Source organism: Mytilus trossulus, chromosome 10 (genome assembly GCF_036588685.1).
Source record: "Mytilus trossulus isolate FHL-02 chromosome 10, PNRI_Mtr1.1.1.hap1, whole genome shotgun sequence".
Lineage (NCBI taxonomy): Eukaryota > Metazoa > Mollusca > Bivalvia > Mytilida > Mytilidae > Mytilus > Mytilus trossulus.
Genome location: NC_086382.1, coordinates 44,853,736 through 44,879,246, shown reverse-complemented (window position 1 = coordinate 44,879,246; position 25,511 = coordinate 44,853,736). Strand labels below are relative to the sequence as shown.

General features: G+C 31.2%; 1 protein-coding gene across 4 annotated transcripts in view; it reads right to left on the bottom strand.

Moving 5' to 3' along the window:
- The window catches only part of LOC134687435 (dystrophin-like), a 201,749-nt gene that overhangs the window by 64,073 nt on the left and 112,165 nt on the right, over positions 1 to 25,511 (bottom strand). For all 4 annotated transcript variants that reach the window (XM_063547729.1, XM_063547730.1, XM_063547731.1 and 1 more), the window contains 9 exons: positions 17,672 to 18,061; positions 15,169 to 15,341; positions 11,127 to 11,259; positions 9,546 to 9,721; positions 7,061 to 7,211; positions 5,404 to 5,550; positions 4,846 to 5,034; positions 4,010 to 4,226; positions 3,366 to 3,574 (listed from right to left, as the gene is read on the bottom strand). In XM_063547729.1, the coding sequence (XP_063403799.1) occupies positions 3,366 to 3,574; positions 4,010 to 4,226; positions 4,846 to 5,034; positions 5,404 to 5,550; positions 7,061 to 7,211; positions 9,546 to 9,721; positions 11,127 to 11,259; positions 15,169 to 15,341; positions 17,672 to 18,061 (1,785 nt within the window). The remainder of the gene's footprint in view (positions 1 to 3,365; positions 3,575 to 4,009; positions 4,227 to 4,845; positions 5,035 to 5,403; positions 5,551 to 7,060; positions 7,212 to 9,545; positions 9,722 to 11,126; positions 11,260 to 15,168; positions 15,342 to 17,671; positions 18,062 to 25,511) is intronic.

Below are 25,511 nucleotides of genomic sequence, written 5' to 3'. Positions count from 1 at the left end.
TGACGTTTCATTTAAATAAAGCTGTATTCATACAAGGACTTAAAATAGACCCTGATTCATATAACAAATTTTTACCTAGATTTATGCAATGGCTTTTCAATATAAAAGAATTCAATGCATATTGTAAGATAGGAATTGATGAGGCATGCTTATAACATGAAATGTATTGATACAATATTTCACAGGCTTGTAAATTTAGAAATTTATAGAATTGTTATTTTTTCTTATAAATAATTTCAGTGATATCTGACAAAATCATGAAAATAGTCTTTGACATCTCAGATAGGAATTAGTTTGATTAAATGTTTGAAATCAATTTTGTTTTTTTATATTTATGATTGTTTGTGAAAATTTTCTGCATGAATGAATTGTTATTATCAAGGAGGTTTAAGAATGTTGAGTCTTTAATTGCTACATTGATATCAACAGTCAGGGTTCCATTACATTGAACAAAGACTCAGCTAGAAATATAAAAGTTCTTATGATGAAAATGAAAGCTCTACAAGCAAATTTCACGGTAATAATTCCAGTACTATCAATCTATAACCTATACCTAAAAGTGATAAATGTTCTACTTCTCAAATACTATTATATAAAGCTGTTTGATCATTAATAAAACAAATGTTTCTTGACAGAAGATAAATAATTGATTGAATGGGAAAACTCCATTCTCCACAGATCCATTTAACCCCAATGCTATGAGAAATCAGTTACAGAAATTGCATAGTTGCTTATTTATAAAGTACAATGTTGCAACTCCAACCTACAGCTGATAACCTCTGTCATTTGGTCTCTTCGCTCTCTTGTGGAGAGTTATCTCATTGTCAATCATACACAAAAGGGGGGCTAGATCAGCCTTTGTTGCACACAGACAGTTTTTACAACAAAATTATTTCAAAATTTCATTGTAAGATGGAATTTGATAACACTTTATTAATATTTTCATAACTAAACTTTGAGCTTTTTGTGCAATAATTTTCAATATCAAGCTACTTCCAGTGGCAGATCCAGGAATTTTCATAAGTGGGGGCCCACTGACTGACCTAAGAGGGGGCCCACTCCAGTCACGCTTCAGTGATTTCCTATATAAGCAACCAAAAAGGGGGGGCCCGGGCCCCTCCCCCCCCTAAATCCGCCTCTGACTTCACTGGGAATGGTTTTCTGTAAATCAAGTACTGTTAGAACACAATGACGTCATATACCTGCGTCATTGACATTGCTTATAAGGCAAAGTCATAGAGGGATTATCTTTCAACAGAAGACTGTATCTGGGAAACTTTTTGCTTTGAAAACCATAGTGATCTAGAATTCTATAAAGTTAGACTATGTCATGAATGTGGGTTTGATTAATTTGGATAAGGTATAATCACTGATTTAAGGTAGATAGAAACTTCCCATGCATTAGTAATGTCAAAGTTTTACATGTTTTACACAAAACATTAATGACAGATTAACAGATATACAAATATTTCAAGCATATCTTGTGCATGAGAACATGAATGTTAATTTTCAATGAGTAAGCATGTTTTAAATTTAATAGAATTTGACTAAGAATTGTATAATATGGGTAAATGTAGGATTATTCATACACCAAACTTTTATGACATATAGTCATGTAATACAGGTACATGTATAACACCATTATTTCAGCCATGGACAGAAAGAACACACCAGAAAGTTCATATCTAAAACAAAATAGTTCCAAGTTGATTTTACAACACAAGACAAGTTTAGGTAGTACTTTGACAGAACATGACTGTTACTTTATTTGAATTTAAGACAAAATTGATATGAATTCTCAATATGAATGAATTTAAGAGGAAAGCATTAAGTCCAATAATTAGTATAGCACCTCTTATAATGTGGAAAGACAAATATCAAGCCACCCTTGAAATTTGAGAGAAACAGAGCCATATAGCTAGCCCTTCGATGAACTTTAAATAAGTGACAACTTATGATAAGATAACAAATGCCTGTGGTGGATCCAGTGTGGGAGGTTTTTTGTGGGTTGGAGACCATATTCTTGGACAATCAATGCATTTGAATGGGGACATATAGTTGGGACCCCTCCTTTATCCTGGTTTGAACTATGCAAATGTAACTTTTTATTCATTGTTCTATTGTATTAAGGGTTTTCAATTTGAATTGTGTATTTATACTCAATATACTACAAAGAACTTTTCACAGAGGACAACATTTACATAGCATTAACTTACAAGAAACAATCAGTTTGAAATACAACTATAAGTTTAAAAAGTATGGAATGTGTAAAGGATGCTGGGAAAGAAAATAATGAGAGAAAAAACAACAGTAATACAAGAAGCAAGGAGGAATGTTAGTAAAAGCTACAACAATACACCATTGTCAGACTTGCTTGTTTAACAAACTATATTCAGTTCAGTAAAGATAGGTACATTATTGGTAATATTTTGTTGAAAATATAATACAAATGAAAATTTATGAATTTCCTATAGGACAATAATAACTCCTAATAATAACTCCTAAACTAATTTCATAATTTCTTTCAGCTTCTCATGTTTAATCTTAACTATATAAGAATTCTCATCAAGCTGGCGGTCTTAATTTCAAAATAAATATATTTTGTAACAATTTTTCAAAATTGAACTGACCAACTACATAAAAAAAAAAAAATACAGGAGATTTTTACTAATTAAAAATTATAAAATAATTATCTTAAGCATGTAAATCTAATAAATAATTATAGAATAAAAGCATTCAAGGAATTCAAAGATGTAAAATGGAAAAACAAATTGACCCAACACCAAAAATATTGACAGAAATCTGTCATCATGCAAAAAAGTAACGAGATTAAATTAATTTGGAGTTGATTTATTCTATCACCAGAACTTGGTTGGTTTTCATGCTAAGGGAGATAACTCAATTTCTACAAATATTTTTTTCCAGCAAGTCTGACAATGTAAGAAACACACCTGGAGTTGAATAAGCTGATTGTTAATATCACAGATGAGAGCTTGAGCATCATCGAAATCAAGGGAAGTAATCTCATGCTCAGTTACAGTAAATGGAGTTGTCTCCTCCTGCTAGCAAAGAAAATGCACACGCATGTAACAGCAAAGCAGTACTTTATATTTTTTAAATCATTCTGAATAAAACACACTTTTAAAACATTTAGCATTACCATAAATGAAATATAATTTCATGCATTTTATGTTTAACGAAAAAGTGTTAATTAATAAAATGAAAAAAGTGCAATTGAGCCTAAAAAAGATTAATGTATATGAAATGATTTCATAATCAAAAACACATAAATTACAAAAAGAATTAAAATTAAAAAAAATAATTAGACACATTCAAATATCTCATTGATAAATATATAAAAATACCTTTTCTTTTTGTATCATTTGTTCAATATCCTTGATATCTCCCACTGTGACCCTCTGAGACTTCAGCATTCTTTCCAACAAAGTTAACCAATCACGAAGCTCTGCTGTTGACTTGTCGAAATCAGGCCACTGAGAAGATTTGGAGCCACCAGTTTGATGTGATTCAACTATCGCCTTTTGAATTCCCATTTGTAATGCTTCAGCTTTCACTACGATACAAAATAAAACAAATCTCTATAATCATCACACCTAAAGGCAAAGTTTGTGGCTTTATTGTAACAAAGAGTTTAAAATATGTTCTTGACATTCTAGTTTTACTAAAAAAAACAAGGCTGTTATGATTAAACATGTATGCTGTGTTCTTTTTAATTTTCATCAAAAGTAAATCATTTAAAATGTAAAAAAAAAAAAAATCAGATAAAAATCCAACCAAAGAACCAAGCCCAACAATAGTTGAGACAAAGATACAGTTAAATGTTGACTTTTTGTTTAGGGGCCAGCTGAAGAATGCCTCAGGTTGTGGCATACTCTCGCTGTTTTGAAGACCCATTGGTGACCTTTGGCTGTTATTTACTCTTTGGTCAGATTATTGTTTCTTTGATATATTCCCCGTTTCCATTCTCAATTTTATTAAAATTTTGTACCTTGTGTTATAACCTCCATCTTTTCTTCTGACACAGGTTTCATTTCTGCTGCTAATTTTTGGATTATTTCCCAATCAGAATTCAGATTGTTTATTTGCTGCTGAACTGAATCTGGGATAATAACTTCCTGTTCTGCACATTCTTCCATTATCATTCCATATTCACTGTTGACAGATTCAACATTTGATCTCCTTGCTTCAATAGCCTGTTTAGTTGTCTGAAAGGATAAAAAAAAAACACTTTTGAAACAGAAATCCAAGACAAATGAATAATTTACTTGTAATTGGAGAGCAAGACTCCCAGTGGAATATCGTTTTGTCTCCTGCAGGACTAAAATATGGGAAACCAGCACCTTATTTGACTGAGTTAAAGAATTACTTCCCTAGCTCATCCACTAACAGCTGGCTAAATATCACACAATCAAAGAAAAAGCTCAATAAATAACAGGATTCTTTTCATTCACAAAAATTCAAGCACATGTTTTTTCTGTCAAATACTCAATGGGTGTTTTTTTGTTGAAAATCAAATCACAGAACTTCATCTTCATAATTTTGATGTTCAAAATTTACTATAAATGCAGACCCTATTAATCAAAATATACACCCACAGACTTTTGTTTATGTTATTCTAAATTTCAGCAGCAGACATCCATAATAGATATAAAAAGATGTTGTATGAGTGCCAAAGAGACAACACTAAATTCAAGTCACATCTTGTAAAAGTAAATCATTATAGGTCAAAGTACAGTCTTCAACAAAGAGCCACGGCCCCCACCAAACAGCAAGTTTTTTAAGTCTGATTTTTTTGTGTGTATAAATCAAGTTTTCAATATCTACCTGAGGATCAACAACAAATGAATCATTGCCGTCTGCTGATGTGGCTGAACCAGGAGTATTCTGTGTCTCTAACACCAGTTTTGTAGAGGATAACCAAGACTGTAGTTCGTCGATCTCTAATTGGAATGTTCGGAACTTATGTAATCGACTTTCTGTCAAATGTATGTTTGTTCGAATATCCTTTGCTACCTAAAAATAAAAAATATTCCTTTGATCAGAATATTTGCAAACAAATCAACTTTTTTACTCTGAATATTTATTCTGTATGAATCATTTAAACCAAACAAGGCTGGATGAAGACAACCAAGAGCATATAGAAATAAATAACTGTGGATTCATTATTTTTGAATATCAATTTTCATGGTTTTTCATTGGTATAGTTGAACCATAAATTTAAATGTACAACAAATGACATATTTTCTTAAGGCTTGTATGCAGACTTTACCAAAACTACGAAATTAAATATCCATGAACATGATAGTTTTCCTTCATCCACGAAAATTGGTTCCCACAAAAAATAACTGAATCTAGAATAGTAAGTTAATACAAGTTACATACCTTATAAAACCTAGACTGTAAATTCTCCAGATCTTTTTTGATGTTATCCTTATCATCTGGAGAGACATCCTGTTTAAGCATGGTCTGCCCATTCCGTAAAACAGCGTTTAATGTCTGCTGTCGGGCCTCTACGTCATCATCACGGTCCTGTTTAAAATAACGTAAACGTAAATGTATATATGGTAAATTACATACAACTTAATGATTTTCCTTTCAATTATGTGTAGGTAGCACTAGAAAGGGCCTGGTACATGTAAGAATATCAGTATCTGATAGTTTCAAGGTCATTCAATAAAAGTTTCAAGGTCATTCAATAAAATCAAACATTATCATTTAATCAAACACATGCAATTTCCATTTACTTATCAATACCACTTTGGTTGAAAACTAAAAGATTGGATTACTCATAATCAAAGCTATTTTAAGATTGTATTTTGGTTTTGAAAATTGTACTTGGAATAATAATCTCTAACTAATTTTGTTTTCAACACCAATAAAACATGTCTACCTCATCATAAGATGGTAATAAATTTAATTGGCTTAAGTTTTCCAGCAAATTTGAAATTAATCTACATCAAATCAAATATATCAAATGAAGACAATGGAGAGCATATTCCAATGACTCAACAACCCAACAACATAGAACAAAAAAAGACAGCAACAGTGGCATATCCAGATTTTTTTGTAAGTGGGGGTCCACTGACTGCCTAAGAGGGGGCCTGCTCTGGTCATGCTTCAGTGATTCCTTATATAATCAACCTAATTTTTCACAGAAAATGCCCCCCTTTCCCCCTAAATCTACCTCTGCAGCAAGATGTCAAAATACAGTCTGAAACAATAGAAATTGTTTTCCAGGTAAGGGAACACCTGGAATTTCTTGTAAGTCTATCCTCTAAATCTATCATCTGCTATGCATTCTTAATGTTGATTATTAATGGGGTGCATGTAATTAAGATTACATAAGTGTTGTAGTAATTGCACGTTTTCTTTAAAAAATACTCTTAATTGCTAATCTGTTGCAGGTTTGATGCCTTTTAACATCCTTCCAAAAAATTTACAACTTGAAGTTTCAATGAAAGACAGAATATATCAAGATTACAAAGTCAGTTTGAACAGCTCTAGAGACAAGCTAGACAGAGATGGTGAAATAATTGAGAGTTAAAGCTGACAGCTAGAACATGCATCAAAAACTGCACTCATTACATATTAGCAGACTGTTCAAAAGAACATTTCTTATGAACATTTTTTTTCCAACCAAGATTCACTCTTTTAGATTAATAAATGACATTCATATATGCCTGATCAAAGCCATATTCCTATCTCAAACATCAAATACAGCAAGTTTCCAATACATCTTAGACCTTGTGAAAAATGAGTGCATGTTTTTTGAAAGACCAATAAAGTTGAAAATTTCTTGTTAAATCAACTTAACTTTTTCAGTTCAGCCAATAAAGCTTGATATATCTTTCAATAAGATAAAGATGTTATGCTTTAAAATAAAGCACGATTTATTCTTTTACTCAAAAGCAATCTTGCTTTTCTACTTCTCACATATCTAGCAATTACTTAAAATGTTCGCTAAAACTGTACAATGGCAGTACCCAATATGGCAGCCAAACAATGCAATTCTTCCACTGATCATGTCCTAAATACTGACCTTCAGTTTTTCTAGTAATTCTTCAAGAGCATCCTCCTCTAAAGTAACGAAAGTTGAGAGAATGTTCTCCGTCTCATCGATCCAGAAAAACAACTCATCCATATCCTCGGTGAACTCGCTCGTCCGTACACTGCTAATGTCACTGTCCAACCTAAAATAGATTACATTAATCTTATTGGGTTTATAAACACCACTTTCAGCACTGCAGCTATTTCTTAACAGCCACATTTTTTGGTGGAGACAGCCAGCGTGCCTAAGGAATTAGAAAACTCACTGGTACTCATATTCATAATTTGACTGTGAAGCTGTCAACAGAAAGCAATTTGACTTAACCATAAGGAAACTCACTGGTTCTCACAGTGCTAATGTCACTGTCACACTTGGAATGCAAAACAACTTATCTTTGTCCTTAGTAAATTCAGAGGTCCATACAATTACAGGGGGGCTATGGATTTTTTTAGAAAAAAAAGTTTGTTTCCAGTTTTTGGAGAAAAAAATAATTTGTTTTTGACCCTGAGAAAAAAAAAATGTTTGTTTCACCCTCAGCTGCCACTATATGTAACGCTAAAATTGAAATAAAAAAATTGTTTTCAACTTGTCGCCAAAAAAATAGATTGTAATTCGCCAAAAGCGAAAAAAAAAAAAAATGGCCAGAAAAAAAATCCATAGCCCCCCCGAAAATCAAATGGTTGCTGACTTAGAAATACTCAAATCAATGTTTAATGACTATTAGATGAAGTGACAATGTTTACAGTGAAATGGTCAATTCACAATTGCAACAATTGATATATGATTTGATCTGACATTGTAGCTACAGGAACACTGAGTAACATTTGTTTCAAACGTATTTGAGTTGTTTTGTTTTTTTGTTTTGGCTAAACAAGATATCTATAAATAGAACCATTATGTAAATACCTGTAACACTTAAATGAGGGGCCTGTTAGGGGGGGGGGGGGTCTCAACACGATTCATGAGTTGATTTTTTTGTCAATCATGATTCACAGAAAATAAATTTCCATGATCACATGATAGTGAAAATGGGCCAATCACAAAGAACAAAAATAACCCATCGGGCCCCTCTTGAATGACTGTCACTATACTATCCTTTGCATCCTATTTGATCTATATTACACAGTATTCATGTTCAAAGTAAAGTCTCTCGGCAGCTATTTGAAATGGTTTTAAATTGTGAAATGGACCAAATAGATTTCAAAGCTGAACATTATTCAATGACGTTAAATGTTATCCCAAACAAAAAGTTTAAGCAATTTACCTGTGTTTGGACAATGAAGATTTGAAGACATTCCATGAAGAAGAATAAAAAGACGTTGATTAATTTACAGAATGATGCAGTAGAGGGCTTAATTATACAATATACATTCTGTAACATCAACATCAGATAGAATCAATAAACAATTTCCACAAAACATTACGACAGAGACATCTGACGCCTGACCATAGAACAGTAACATACATTATCATTTACCAGTACAGTACAAACATTTAAGCTTTTCATTATTTTCTGTTTATACTATGTACATTTTGTACTATGTATACTATAATCAAAGTGTAAATTTTTTTTGCATTCTTCAAGAAAAAAAAAGAAAAAATGCAAGTACACATTTTAATATCTTTTCTTACAATCCAAAAATCTAAAGTTAACAAAACTTTAAATTCGAACTGATTAATGATCCAGTGCTCTAATTCTATTGGTAATCATAACTTCCTGAAAACAACGACGTCAATTTGATCTTGAAACTATATATGATCCTATCCCCTTATTAACATTGTCTTAGATAGAACAAAGATACTCATACATTATTTCAATACATTAACCAAAAATGACCTTGACCAATAACCTTTTTGGTCAAAGTTCTGAAAGAATTGAGTAATGAGCAACCAGTATATGAACTTTAAAACTAAAGAACAAGGTTATCCTGAATTGTAAGCCCTACATTTTAAGGGTGAATTAGTTATAATGAAATGTTTGACCTACATTTACTATGAACTTCAGACAACTGTCAACATGAAGAGCAACAATAAAAGCATTGTTTCTGTGATACATAATTGTTTCTTTTTTTTAGATTTTTGTCTCACATGCACCTACAATTGTTATGCCCCTCTTAGATAAAGAAAAAAAAAAATTATATAAGGAAATCACTATGGCATACAATAAACAGATAAGTTGTCAAGTATAACACTATAAAAGTAACATTTCATGGTCTTTGATAATTCTATGTAGACAATCTATATCCTGCAAATTCTTTTTCTGGTGAACTTAAATCTGGTGTTTGCTTCCAATTTAGCTTCATCTTATTACTGGTTAATTCAATTTTGCTCATCAAGGAATTACTGCATCAGTCTATTGCATACATATTCAAATATGACCATACATGGATATATATGTAATTGAATTTAGATGTAAATTTCAAACTAACTTTATACATAAACATATAATAGTTTTACAGATTTTTATGCAACCAACCTGTCATGTCTGTCCACGACTGTAGAACAAACCACCTTCCATCGCTCATTCAACACCTCTATTTTTTCCTGAAGAACCGAAGCATCTATGGCTGCAGAATGGCGTACTATTTCCTTCCCAGACGCATTTAGACTGTTAACCTTTCCTTGGTTTTTCTTTATACCAGTTTCTAACACCTAAATACAGATCAGTACATAATCTATTTAATTTTGTGTCTATAATTAAACAAATTCTGCTCTTGATGAGGGTCAATCAAGGGGTGAATGGACTGGCTATACTAAGGCAGTGTATAAAAACATCCTTCAAGAGCAACGGTTAAATTTTACATCAATTTAGTTAATTAATAGTTGATTAAATTTTGTGACTGAATAATTTTGAAATAAGAATCATTGTCATTCAAATTATTAGATTTTTTATAATCTGAAAAGGTTAATGTTGGGTCGAGGTTAGATTAACTGGATTAACTAGAAAGTAACTTTATAAACAAGACTGTCAAAAAAGGTGCTATAAGCCTAATTCCAACTTTAACATATATGATACACAATTATTAGTACTATGGGTGAAAGACGATTAAAAATTATTGAAGGGATATTGTTACAAGCTGTACATATGATAGACCATAAAGTATTTATTTACATTTTTGTTTGTTCCTTTTAAAAACACTCTATCCATTTAATGTAGGTTTGATAATAATGTCAAATGGATTGCAAAGTGCAATTAACTTAGGATTAAAGTGATTCCTAACCACAAGACATTAAGGATTTGAGACATTATGAAATTACTGACACCCCCTTTTCATGCATATTTCCAAAACCTTTCTAATCAGCAGAATGAATTTAATGGCAAAAACATTGCATGAAACCAATTTATAAGATAAAGCCATTCATATAACATGGTGTGTATAATTCAATTATAATCCTATTTCTTTGTGAAATAATTCAATATAGAAACTACTACCATAGCACATCATATCATATTTATATCAATTATTAATAATTTTCTGTGAAAAACATGTTGATCTTCAGGATAAAGATATGAATTTAGGAAAACTGCATATAAATCAAACTTATCATGTACCCCTGAAGGTCTGAATATTACATATAATTTAATGATATTGCATACCTGGCGGTATGATATTATGGTGCTATGATTTAATTTTTAGGCTTTTACAGATATAGATTTATAAATAAGTACAAAATAAACTAGACAGCAAACCAACAATACAATGATATAATTGTAAGGCTCTCTCAAATCATATGTTAACATGTAGTCTCATTTTCACATTTTTTCTAGTCAAAGTGATATTGTTTTTCAATTCTGGATTCTGGATAAAGAGACTTAGTAAAGACTGGTCGGAATGAATCAGAACAATGTGTCCAGGTAAACGGTCATATCCTTATTTTACCTGTTACCTTATGAATAAGCATGATAAAAATTTGGTTCAGCACTTTGGTCTTGTAAAAAACAGGGTTATATTCATATGACATTTACATGTTTTTGTCCTGAAAATGTACTTAATTTGCCGCTGAACATGTAACAGCCACAACTGTTGTTCTGAATTCTGACCAAACCAAAGTTTACCTTATAAACAGCATCCGAGTCAGGACTATCGGTGATGGTTTTAAGTTTGTACTCTGCTTCATCTAACCATGATGACAAGGATTTCAGATCACTATGGAATTGCTGCCACTGTTCTGCAGCTTTTGTCCATCTCCTACAATAGAAACAGTTCATAATTACTTATTTCAATCATTACTATTTGTTTGGAGCAATATCCGATCAGAAAAATGTATGCAGTATAGTCTTTATATGTACGTTCTGCTATCACATGCAGTATGCACGTATTAAAGAAGAGGTGGCAAAAGATACCAGAGGGACAGTCAAACTCATACATTGAAAATAAACTGATAATGCCATACTTAAAACAGAAAAATTCAAACAGTGACAAACAATAGTACACAAAACACAATATAGAGGAATAAAGACTTAGCAACACAAACCCCACCAGAAGCTGGGGGTGATCTCATGCATACTGAAGGGTAAGCAGATCCTGCTCCACATGTTGCACCTATCATTATTGGAAATTCTTAAACAGGATTGAAGGGGAAAAAATTGGACATCCTTTGTGTAACATCACAAAAAAAATCTTATAGCTATAAACAGGGACATGAGAAATTGAAGGCCATAAGAGACCATATTATCAGCTGTAATTATACACTTACATGAGAAGCACTGGATCATTAGGGACCACAAGTCTTCCATGTAATATCTTAGCCATAATTCTACATTTCTATCATTCTGACAATGATTATTAGGATGTTAATAATATACACCTAATTATTGTAAACAAACATGTAAACAAAAAATCCACTTGTAGTAATTATTTCTGGCACATTGGGGCACATGTAACAATGTAGTAATTATTACTGGCAGATCTGTGCATGTAATAAATTCTTTCTCTGAATCAAAAGTTTATGTACTGTCCAATATTCCTAATGTCAGTCACAATAATAGACATGCCACATTTTCTTTACACATGTTAAGATTTTCGGCACACATCTGAAGCTATTACAAGAACTCAACAGTAACATGATAATTCAATCTATTGAATAAATGCATTTGAGTTATAGTTGTAATAAAATAAATCCAAAGTATATCCATTCATCCAGATCGATCTGTTCCTATGTTATAAATAACCATGTCAGTTTTAGATCAGAATATGATGTTATTTCCATAAAAGGCTATCAATGTATGAGGAAATATCTGTCCAAATGTTTACTAACATGTCAATACAAATGTTTATTATCTGTCAATTCCGTAGATCAAGTTTCCAAAACCTCATGAGAATTTTTAAATAAAAGGATATGTGAGAAACAATAAAATATATATACTGTCTGATCTTTATGAAATTTGGTTGTTAAATCTTTAATCCACTTTTAAAAATAAATTTACATCTTGGTGCGGCATTGATAAAAGGTTCTCTCAAATCACATGTTAACTAAATCCATTTTTATATCCTTTTAGTTTCAAATTTCAATGGTCCATTGTTAATTTCTATTTCTGCTTTTTTACCATTTTGAGACGCTTTCACACATAAAAATTACAACTTAACTTATTTTCAGGTGAAAAAATCTATAAATCTATATTTAGCATGAGTTATGCTCCTTTCATCAATCAAGCCTAGAAAGTCCCAAAAGATTTGGAAATTGAATTGCGACAATTTATGTATTATACAATGTCCAATATTTCAGAATTGCTGAATACTCCCAAGAATCTATAGCACATAAATATCATATTACACTGTTACAGATTTCTATAAAACTTTTTTAATCCGAAATATTGTATTATGAACATTTTTCTTTCTGAAATCAAACTGTCACTATTTATAATTTTTCCAGACTGTACAAATTTATGTCCTCACTTTGTAGAGTTTTCAATGTGTAGTAGAATTTGTTCAATAAAGTCAATTTCTGATGAGAAACGATTCAAATTTATTCCATGTTTTTTTACTTTGGAATCTATACGATTCCAATATTGCTTATCAAGCATTCCATTATATCAATGTTGTCTTGATTTCTAGATGTGTAAATGGATAACTATCAACATTCCAATATATATATAATATCTCAATGTATTGTATGTCATTAAATTAATTGTTTGTATAAGAGATGTTCATATATCCAAAATAAAGTAATATATCTGTTGAATATTTGTAAAATCGTTCATTTAACAGATTAAGAATTATCAATAAACAAATATTTTAATCATTGAACAACTGACATGAGTTGATGACCCATTCAAAAACTAATACATGTACAAGGGTATCTAATATCATCTATACAGGTATTTATGAATGAAGGAAATGAAGCGATCGCTAAGTGTCGTCTATGTCCCGCCCAACTTGTGACCGAGATCATAATTACAATTGACAATATGCAACTTGTTCATTATATAGAAAATCAAACAAAAATGGTATTGACGAAAAGATAAGATGACACAAACAATGCCCCAGGGGCGATCGAAAAACTGAATGAATAATTTTGGATTAAAGTTGTGATTAGCTTGCTATTTACAACCTCTAAGCTAAACTATGTCAAATTCATTAAAAATCAAGATGCATTTAATTATAATTATAATCTTTAACTGGAATGAGATTTATGTGCCAATAAATAACCTTTTTTCACTTAAATTTTTTAATTTGTGAATATATTTTTGATATTTAAAACAAAATTATGTAAGTTATACAACCCATACATGTTATTAGAAAGACTTATTGAATTATGGAGATTAAACCAGTTTTCCACGTAAAACTATTGAAATTATCCTTTGATATGTGACTTCAGAATAAAATCCTTTAATACTGTAAATTATTATCAGTTTTTGATTTCTTCCCTACCACCTATGACTAGTACATTAGGATTATGTCAATACCATTTGAGAACGTCTAGTTTAGTTACCAAAAAGAAGAGAGTAAAATGGATAAAGGGACCAGAAATTTTTCATGATATATAGCAATCCAAGTCTTTGAAACAAAACACTGACTTTTCAAAACTTTTTGGCTGAAACGTTCGAGCTGCCAATATTTTGGCTGAAAACGTAACCGTGTACATTCTTGAACAACAAACTTATCAAATATTAAAAAAATGTCAACAAAGAAGTATTTTATATAAAAAACATAAACATGTTATACCATGTTATTCTACTGAATTACAGAATAAATTGTATGATAAAGAAGATATGTTAACTAATTGATCTCTGTGGGTCCCTATTCAAATACTGTATACATATGACAAGGGGTTCAGTGGAGTTATGATGAATATGTTGATTTTAACAACTTTTCAATGGAGCAGAAATATTTATAATCTTCTGCCTTTTAAAACAGATAAAAGATGTCTTTTAATATTTTTCCACATTTTATAAGGTGAATATTTTTATAAATAAAATTGGGTAAATTACTTTTATGATTTGATTTTGATGCATGTGTTTTTCGCTGACAGTATGCAGAAATTAAGGTTTGTAACCCATACATAGGTACATGTATTGTTAATTAGAATTTGACTTGCATGACTCCAGGAGCAGTATTTTTTTGCATTATTGAAGACCCATTGGTGGCCTTCAGTTGTTGTCTGCTTGATGGTCTCTTTGACACATTCCCCATTTCCATTCTCAATTCTGTGTACTAAGTATAAAATGTCACATAAAAAAAATCAAACAATACAAATAAAACCTGTGTAATCAATGAATAAGCAATTGTGTCTGTTTGTGTGAAGACTATACATGCATGAAAATATTGTTACTCATAGACAGATACAGAGAAGCTAATAGGAACCCCACCCTTCCTCCTCATTCCACCATTATATTTACCTTTCTTCTCATTCCTACCCCTTGTCATTCTATTAAGTGTCACCCTCCCTTCATTTTTACCCCTTGAGATTCTGGGTGTTGAAACCCCCCCCCCCCCTTTTTTTTTTGCCAATCAATGCATTATGCATTTGAATGGGATCATATAGTTGGACCCCACCCCCCTTTTTTGTCCTGGGTTGGGACACCCCCCCCTTTTTTTTAATGGCTGGATCCGCCCCTGGTAGCAATGGGGTGCAGTTAAGAACATTTGTTCACATACCTTAAACTAATGTCGTAGTCATCATTAACCTGTCGTAGATCAGCGTTGAGTTGTTCTAGACTTATTCGTATTTGTCTCCCCTCATCTACCGTACATTGTGGCAGCACTTCCAATCTTAATTCTTCTATCTTCTCCACTCTGTTATTTAATTTCTGTAGATCAGACTTGACTCTCTGTAAATATAAGTCTTAGTTAAATTACGCAGCCTCTTGTGGTTTAGTACAAGGAGAAAATCAATGCATTCCTTATAGCCTGTATTCTGATGCTTGGAAACTAACAGTAGTGATGTTACCGTAAAAAACATAAAATTGGGAAATGTTTAATATGAATAATGTTTTCATTTGGATAATGAGTACTGCATGACAACTTTGTAACCTTTTGGCAGAAAACAGTGAAGTCTGTAAAATTGTTCATACAAAAAAAAATCTCAATATTTTGAAATTGGCATGCTTTTTTTCCATAGTTTATTTTATAATTAACATGCATAAAATTTGTTGTACTAAATGATATCACCTGGGAAGTGGCATTTTTTATATTAGAAATGGTATGAGATAAGCAAGGTTGTATAGTATTTATAAATAGATGCAACACCTGGTAATTACTAAATAAAATATTACAAATTAAAGCAAACAGAAGAACCTCGAGAGCATCTTGAGATAACCACTGTTTCACAGCTTACTTTAAAAAAACACCAAGGTGAAAGTATATCAACTGATGCCTTTCTGAAATAAGTGATATATATGTATAGTCTTTTCATAATAAAAGTATTTGAGCCGAATTATACACCACTGCATTGGCGGATCCAGGGGGGGTTCCGGGGGTTGGATCCCCCCTTTTTTTTTGGCCGATCAATGCATTTGAATGGGGACATATAGCTGGAACCCTCCCTTTATCCTGGGTTGGGACCCCCCTTTTTTTTTAAATGGCTGGATTCCCCCTGCACTGGAGTATTCAACAGGTGTGTATTATGAAGAAGTAGACTGAATAAACCTCCTGTTTCCCCCACACTTCCAAAGGAATTTATTTTAATTCTTCTAAAAGGTAACAAATTGATGAAAAATACAATTTTGAATAATTTATATTATTCATTTGATGTTTATTTCAAATATTTACTCAAAGAAATATATCCTTGATAGACCAACTCAAACTCTATGATCAAATATCTCACATCTCTTTTTTATAAAATAAGGTTTCATCTTTAATCTAGACAAGATTCTGGACATCCAAACAATATCTTTGTACAACAGATCCTAATCTTTACAAGCATTCTCCCCATGTATAACAAGATATACTAGTGGACAATAAAGAATGCTGTATGCAACAGGTAGATTATCATAAATGCCAAAAGTGTCAGCAGCAGACATTACAATATGTACCATTCTTGGATTAGGACCAACAAAAAGCTTGACACAGCTTGTTTTCATTTTTACACACAGGCAGCTGTCCTTTCAATATGAAAGTATAATTGATTTAATCAAGATAGTGATGATAGCTTAATTTGTTCCCAAAACATTTCAAAAGAATGCACATCTTTAATTATGTTAATAGGCACCATACTGCTAATGAAAGCAACACTTCACTGTAACTCTCAACATAAAATAATAATGATGATTGGATAATTTTGTTCAGACAGATTCAGCCAAAAATAATGTAGCATATAAAACTTCAATACACATCTGAAATGTAAACATCACAAACTTTTATTAAATTAGGGGTTTTTCTTGCTTTAAACTTTCTGTTGGTGATGTTATGTTTTTTTTAAAATTTTTTGTAAGTTCCATATTTTGAAGTGTTTCCTTTAATCAAACTACAGAATAAAGGAGCTAAAACCCAGCTCGTGGCAGTTATGGTACCAGTCTTGTATTACGACTCCAGTTTCCGATGCATGTCAAAACATGGAGGGAAACAAAATAGTGCATTTTTTTCTGATTTTTTTCTGAACTCAATTTTTACTGTTTGATTATAGGTTTATGCTTAATTGAAACATATATATATAGACTTAAAAAAATCTTGCATCTTTTGGGGGATATCAATCCAGGAAAGCGGAAGGATATCATGATTATAGGAAGTCAGGTGCGACCTAGTAAAAACAGCAAATAGAAAGTAGAAAAAAATGTTTTGACTTCAGGGTTACGTAACTTTTTATTCTTCATGGCATGACCCACTTTTTTCTCTGGATTAAATCACAATTTAACATTAGTACATACATGATATGAACATGAAATTGTTATTCTATGTAGCATTTTTTATTTTTTTATTTTCAAATATCAGCTGTTTTGCCTGTAAGCCTATTGAGCAGTCAATTGCAAGACTGCAACCTTATGTTCTCTACTTGGAATGTCAGTTTTCCTGCTGAAGGTCATTTTTTTTTTCAGATGCTTTCTGGTTCCAGTCACCAGTTAACACAAGCCTCCATGTCAAAGCCAAAAGGGAAAATGACTTTAAAACCTTACAAACAATATATCAGTTAAACACCCACAATGCTAGAAACATAAAAACAAACCTTTAATATGGCATCTTGTTGTGACAAATCTTGAAATTCTTTTCCATGTAATTCTGGTGATCTCAAAGTGTTTTGAATATGTGAAATTTCATCCAATAATTTTTGTAAATCCAACATAAATCTTGATGGTGAAGAAGATGACTCCTTACGAGACGATGATAATGATGATGGCCGAGAAGTCCAAACAGGACTCGCCTTGTCAGAAACACTGACATCACGAACAGGAGATCGGTAGGAAATTATTTTATTGTCAACTTCATTCCAACGTCTGCTTATATTATGAAGTTCTGGTTCAGTTATTTCACTAGCACCTTCTAAACAGAGTTGTTCCCCTTTCCTTGTAATAGCACTGAAGTTTGTTTGTCTTTTCCTCAGTTCATCTTCAAAAGCCTGCGAAAAAGAAATTAATGTCAAATTAAAATATGTTTTCTTCTGTTCAATTTTTTCATTTGATCATTCAAAATTAATTAATAAAAAATATTTTTCGGACTGAAGTTAGAATATCTAAGGCAATAGTGACCAGCAAAACTCGGTTAAGTATTAGCCACCTGTTTCTGCAAAATTTTGTTTTAAGCTGCCTATTTATTGTTGATTAATTAATTTTTGTGGATAGAGTAAAAATATGCTTCAATCCCCCCCCCCCCCCCCCCCCCCCTTAGGAAAAGTTCTGGACCCACCACTGGACTGAGTACAATATAATATTTGCCCATTGGTCAACATTTAATATTGTAGTTACATCAAATGAAATCCACAAAAATTGATATTCTCCAAAATAATAATGAACTTGTGGTCAAAACTTAGTGCACTGAAAAAGACTGCTTATTGATTAATTTTTAAATGATCTGAATCCATCTATTGTGTAACTACCAGTCAATCTAAATAGAAAGGAAAATAAAAGATTATTTCAAATGACAGAAGGAAAAAAGTGTTTTTGTTGAGAAGAGAGGACATTCATTCAGAAAATATGAAAGACGAAACACATTTAGATAAAAAAGAATCTACAGCTTAGCTGTGCTTAAAAAAAACCCTACTTGTTATTAAAATATTAAAAGTATCAAATAACAGAAAGAAGGTCTGATGACTAACTTATCCAACAAGTAGTTCCATGCAGATCATGGGCCCAATTGGTAGATTGATTGATTGATTGGTTGTTGCTTAATGTCCAATGGCAAATATTTCCTGCATGTTCAGGGCAACTAATAAGATAGGTGAGTTTTTGTCTCTCATTTGATCAAAATGTGCAGAAAGCCTGAATAAATCTGAAACTTGGTAACATGGCAACCATAATAAACAGCTGCGCCATGAGCACATGATACGCCCCACGTCTTGTGTGGAAATTTTATGCAATAATCATAAATAGTTTCTGAGAAAGTTTTAAGAAATAACCATATATTGTTTTTGAGACACAGCGGGACATGTGAAACCCCCCCACCCTGTTTTTTTTTTTACAAAAAACTAAATATCACTAAAATAAAATTTTGAATCAAAACCAAAAAGTATACAGATCTTTAGATTAATATAACAAAGAAGTGTGTAAAGTTTTAAGCAATAATCATAAATTATTTTTGAGATACGGCGCGACATGTAAAAAACCCTCCCCTGTTTAACAAAATACTCAATAACTCCAAAATAGAGTTTTGAATCATCACCAAAAAGTATACAGATCTTTAGATTAATATAACAAAGAAGTGTGTAAAGTTTTAAGAAATAATCATAAATTGTTTTTGAGATACGGCAAAACATGTAAAAAAAACCTCCCCCTTTTTTACAAAATACTCAATAACTCAAAAATGAAATTTTGAATCGTCACCAAAAAGTATACAGATCTTCAGATTAATATAACAAAGACATGTGTAAAGTTTTAAGCAATAATCATAAATCGTTTTTGTGATAAGGTGCGACATGTAAAAAAAAACCTCCCCCTTCTTTACAAAATACTTAATAACTCAAAAATAAAATTTTGAATTATCACCAAAAAGTATACAGATATAAAGATTAATATAACTAAGAAGTGTTAAAAGTTTTAAGCCATAATCAAGAATCATTTTTGAGATACGGTGCGGCATGTGAAAAAAAAAACCACACCCCTGTTTTAGTTACAAAGTGCCGTAACTCAAAAAGTTTTAATCTTATTTTCACCAAAAAGTATACAGATCATTTGACCATCATAAGAAACAACTATGTTAAGTTTAATGAAATTTGGATAAGTCGTTCTCAAGTTACAGTGCGACATGTTTACGCCGGACAGACAGACAGACAGACAGACAGACGGACGGACAGACGGACGGACACTGGACATTTGTATACCATAATACGTCCTGTCAAAATTTTGACGGGCGTATAAAAACTGAAATTTGCCATACCTGACCCAACCACCTGCAGTTCAGATAACAGTGCAATAAAGTTACAAAGAATATCATGTAAATGATCTTATTAACAAAGAATATGAAATAAATAATTAACTATGTAATAAGGCTGAGTCAGAGATATCGGAGATACTTAATAACTGGTATAATAATTTACACTTCCAAGATACAGCAAAAAATGGCAACATGGGAAAAAGAAGAGATAGAAGATGGCTTTACCACTTTACGATGTTACTAATGAACCATAGGTTTCTATAAGTCTGTATACATGCCGAATAGTTATACTGTTAAAAGATTTGCACTGTGCCCTGAAAATTACTGGTATTTCTGGTCTCATACTGGCATTCATCGTGTGCATCAACGACATTAGCATCTGAGAAAATCATTTCATTGTTTGTGCATATGTAAAAATAGACCACAAAAATCTACTTAAAAGATAAGAAGAAGGGCTAGCCAACTCTTCAGTTATCATGCATTCACCTATCTTTTTGAATATTTTTGCCTTTTTGTCATCAAGTGGAATAATTAATATAAAAATAAGAAGATAGTTATAATTGCCAATAAAACAAATCCTCACCAGAGACCAAATGATCTCGAAGGTTAATGCTCTAGCTATATCAACATAACTTAATCTCATTAACTAAATGAAACTAAAACCATAGATCATTGAACATGTATTTTCTTATATTCAATACAACTGTTTCAAATGAGAACACTTTCAAATGGGTCTCTGAGGATATTCTACCTGAACCACCCCCTTTACAAAAGAAAAGAAAAACTACAACAATCAGTATTTGATGTTAGTAAGCTTCTATTCTATGGTCGGGTTGTTGTCTCTTTGACACATTCCCCATTTCCATCACAATTTTATTTATAAAATATGGATAGATTATAAGAAGTGATGTCTCTCATTACCTACAAAAACATGTGAGAAATCTATTAACCGATAAATCTTAGAGAAACATTTCAACTTCCATTATTCCACACTTTAAAATGCAATATTTCCAATTTTTCTAAATCATTACCTGTTAGTTTGCAATTTACACTGTAATTTGTACCTTAGCTGCAAAGCTACTATATTCAGATCAATTTTCATGCAGACAAAACACTATTATATGAATATTTAAAGATAAACTATATTCATATGATCACATTAATGTGAATTTGTATTTAAAATATCTTTTATCAAATATAGTTTATATTTTAAGTAAGTTGCTTTTAAGATATTAAATAAATACTCAAGACAAGAAATAGTGATCAAGACAAGAAATTAGTTTCAAACTATTTATCTAAGGAAAAAAATCTTATACATAAATACTTTTTTGTTAAGAATGAGTGTTTTTATTGATCTTTTTAGTGGATTGGTTGATTGGTTGGTGTTTAATACCACATTAAGCACTAAATTGTTATTTTGTGGCAGAAATATGAGAGCCCAGAGAGAACCACACCTTCCATAGGTAAACTAACAATCCTAGTTAATTAAGTTTGGAGTCGAGCACAAATGCCACCTTCACAATTCTAACTCACAATCACAGAGTTGACAGGCTTGTGATATACTGTAGTAGTAAGACTACTTAGACTAATCCACCACCATGGTCCATCTTTTAGTGGGTAATGTATAACTAAGTTTTGTATATAGACAAATCGGCCACTTGGGCCCATCTCTCAGTTGGAAATGAATAATGAAATTCTGTTTTTTTTGTTTATATTTTATTGTTGACTTTTGTATTTTACTCTTGTTCCTTCATACTGTATAAAAACGGCAACAGATACATCATATTGATGAGAAGAACAATTAAATCAATGCCATATGTATGATACATAGTCAACAGTAATTATCATTAAGATCTGTCGCACAGATCTCCTGCACATTGACTTATTTTTTGCATTCAAACTTATATTCACAGCAATGCATAAAATGATATGAAATTAAAAGTCTTGTTAAAAAACACTTTTTTCCTTTTATCTTTATAATTTTGGCAATGTTAAATTATTCAAAGATCCCCCTCCCCCTTTTTATTTACATATATATCTTATGTTGGTTAAATAAGAATATGTGTCCATTGGACAAAATGCCTTGCTAACACTATAACATTTCCATGATGTAATGTGAACCATGGAATAAAGGGTCAGAATCCTTATAATCATTGGAAAATTATTTTTTATAGTGAAAATGTATACTATGTTTGAAGTACAATATGAATACCTACATTTTTTAGAAGCCAAGCACCAAGACCAATTCCTACGGTCAGTAAGCACATAAGAAGTAATGTCATAAGAATAACTACAGCAGTTAGAAGAGTCACCAAGTCACTCATTGCTTTAATGGCAACTTTTAATTAGAATATTTGCCACAAATAATTTTAAACTGGATAACAATTCCAATCAAGTAAAATGAATACATCAACTCTTAAAACTATCAGATAAAATAAATTCTTTGTACACAATATTTTTTATCCTCTAGCAACTTCTGTAATTCCCTTTTTGCACATTTTCTTGCAGGAATATTAATGCACAAAACGAATGTTAATCACTTGCAATAAAGAATAATTTCCTATTAAAGGATTAATCTCCATTTGAAATAAATTTGCATGATTTTATTATCAAAATGTGCATTTCAGCCATTAATATATTCTTAAATCTATTTCCTCTTGATGATGCACATTGATTTATCCTTTGAAGTTATGAGAACATAATTTTTCTCCTAAAATTATAACTTTCATATGATGCATATTTTACGAGTATTAAAACAGTTTTCAGTTACAGTTATCACAGAAAACTCTTTTTTTATAAAGCAAAGTTCAATATCAAGGTCGTAACTGTAATTTCTAGATAAATTTCAAACATTTTAATAACTTTGAATTCTGTATCGTATACTATCTTTGACTCCTAATGAAAAAGGTGAATTCTTACAAAATTGCATAACTGCTTCTCCATTCAAATGATAAACACCTTCATATTCCAATGATTTCAACCACTTTTTTCTGATGAATAGAACACACCTGAGATATCATTCAGATAAAACACAGAATTCTCTTTCTGTGTAAACGGTTCATTTCTCATTTCTGTGATATTATTTTGCTGATATTGACAAGAATAAGCAACAATCACCTGGCCTGTTATTCACAAGGTGTCTATGATCTTGTTTTCCAACAGATAAAAAATAAATGTTCTTATTTCTGGATAGAAGATGAGTTTAACAGACTTCTTGATATTGCTTCTCTCGTTTCCCTTTTTGAAATAAAATGTATGTGTTATGCAACATTCAACGTTGTATAAGATGTAAACAATAAGCTATAAAGTCTTTACTATTATAACAGGTGAGCTGCCGGTTCAATTTCTCTTTAAAATACTATACTGTTTTCCAATGTCCCTTTTTCTTATCCTTAAATACAGAATTTAAGTACGGAATCAATATCTTACTGAACGCAGAATCAATCACATTCTTAAATGCATATACTATGATTTCAACCAGCAGAACTTGATTTTCTAAACATATATAATAACTTGTATAAACTAGTGGAAAAACTTCAATCCATGTTTATAAAATCTAAATACGAAAATAAAACTACAGTGGCTATAGGTTTACGAAATAATGCACCAACTAAAACTATTCCTTGAAGTGCTACCCACTCCCGAAAATCCACTTAAATAAAATTACTATAGCTACACTGAATAAACGAAAAAAGATCGACCATTACAACAGAAGACACTGAAGATAAAACATGACTGCCAAATTCTGGCAGATGACGAAGTTGTTAATGATGATCTGGGTAATAATTATATAGTAATGATGACCTCGCATAATTACACAGGTGGAAGAGATACAATAAAAACAATAAAAACTCATTAATATCATATGCTCAAAATTTACAAAATAGTAACAAATTCTGGATAATCAAATTATCTTTTCCATTAAATTTTAGTGCCGAAAAAAAATTAAGACATTTCTTCAGATTTTTACTTTCTATGTCAATAATTCATTTCAAATATAAAAAAAACAAAGTTGCAATTTCTAAGGAATATTACTAAGTTTAAACTTTCAACCAGTAATGTAAATTCAATGTGCATAACGTTATACTTTATTCTTAGTCAGAATAGTACACACAATGTTTTTTTTTCTAATTGGAACCCCTTAATAAATGGCATAAGCTCATTAACACATAAAAACTTATCTTAGCACACATCTTCAAAAACAGTACTACACTTGCTTTAAGTTTAATTTACAAATGGCAAGAATACTTAGAAATAAGTAAAAAATTCTTGGTTGTCTGGTGTAAAAAAAAATATCCTTCAATACATTAGGTGTATATAAGCAAAAGAACATCTGGTCTATACATCTGCAAGTAAGCTTATCTCAGATAAAATATAAACTAATATCAAGTTCCTAAGAGAGATAGATAAATAATAATATAAAAGATACATAAATATCTAACAATACACAGGGTGCTATAAAACATGCATGATGCATATAAAAATGTCAAAACTCAGTGTGTTCAGTAGCACATTTTCAAGTCAATAGGAGTTAAATCTTTACAGACACTAATGTATATGCTGCAGTACTATAAATAATCAGAAACTACAGATGGTGGCCATTTTGAATTTTGATTTCTATATGTTTGGAATGGGTTTTCAAGAATGGCCATTTGTAAAGGGTATCATTGCCTTATATATTACATGCAATTAAGATGCATACAAAATCTGGGTGATGAATCAAAAGAACTTGTTCTCAAATAGATCCAATACAATAACTTATGGGTATCTATAGTGAAAACATTACACAAATGTTTAAATTAGAAAAGCAATCAAAGCCTGAAAGGCTGTAAAAGCAATTGCTGCCATGTTTATGTTTTGGGGACTTTTTTTTCATCCACATATATTTAATAATTAAACATGACAGGAGTGTTGTCTAGTGAGAATTAAGAAGGTTTTAACTTTATATCAATTAAAGACTTTAGCAGAAAGTCATTTTTAATATGTTTTATATTTCACAAGGAGACAACACGTTTACCAGGCTAAAGTTGGGGTCAAATATACATGTGCTGAAACATATAAACTCCAAGAGAAATTATTATGGATTATCCCCTAGTAGTGTTTGTAACTGGGCAATAATTTCCTTTATTGATTTAATTTTCATAATTAATTTAAATTTAACACTTCAGTTAAAACATTTCAACTTTCCAGACGCAAATGTTGAAAAACGGGAAAGAAACAAAATATTTTACAAGACATAAACATGTAAAAAATAAATATATATTTCAGCTGACTAAAAATATTTTCATAATGTTACTTTGTCATCATTTCTTAAAAACTAAGTCCCAAACATTATTGCTCAGTTGATATGTGTCATTCTCATGCGGTACGAGATAACTATAATTCTCATGCAATCCCGAAAAGAGGGGCCATCACAGACAAACATGACATTAAATCGTCATTATACGAACAAGAACAAACAGCTCTAAGTTGCTTTGATA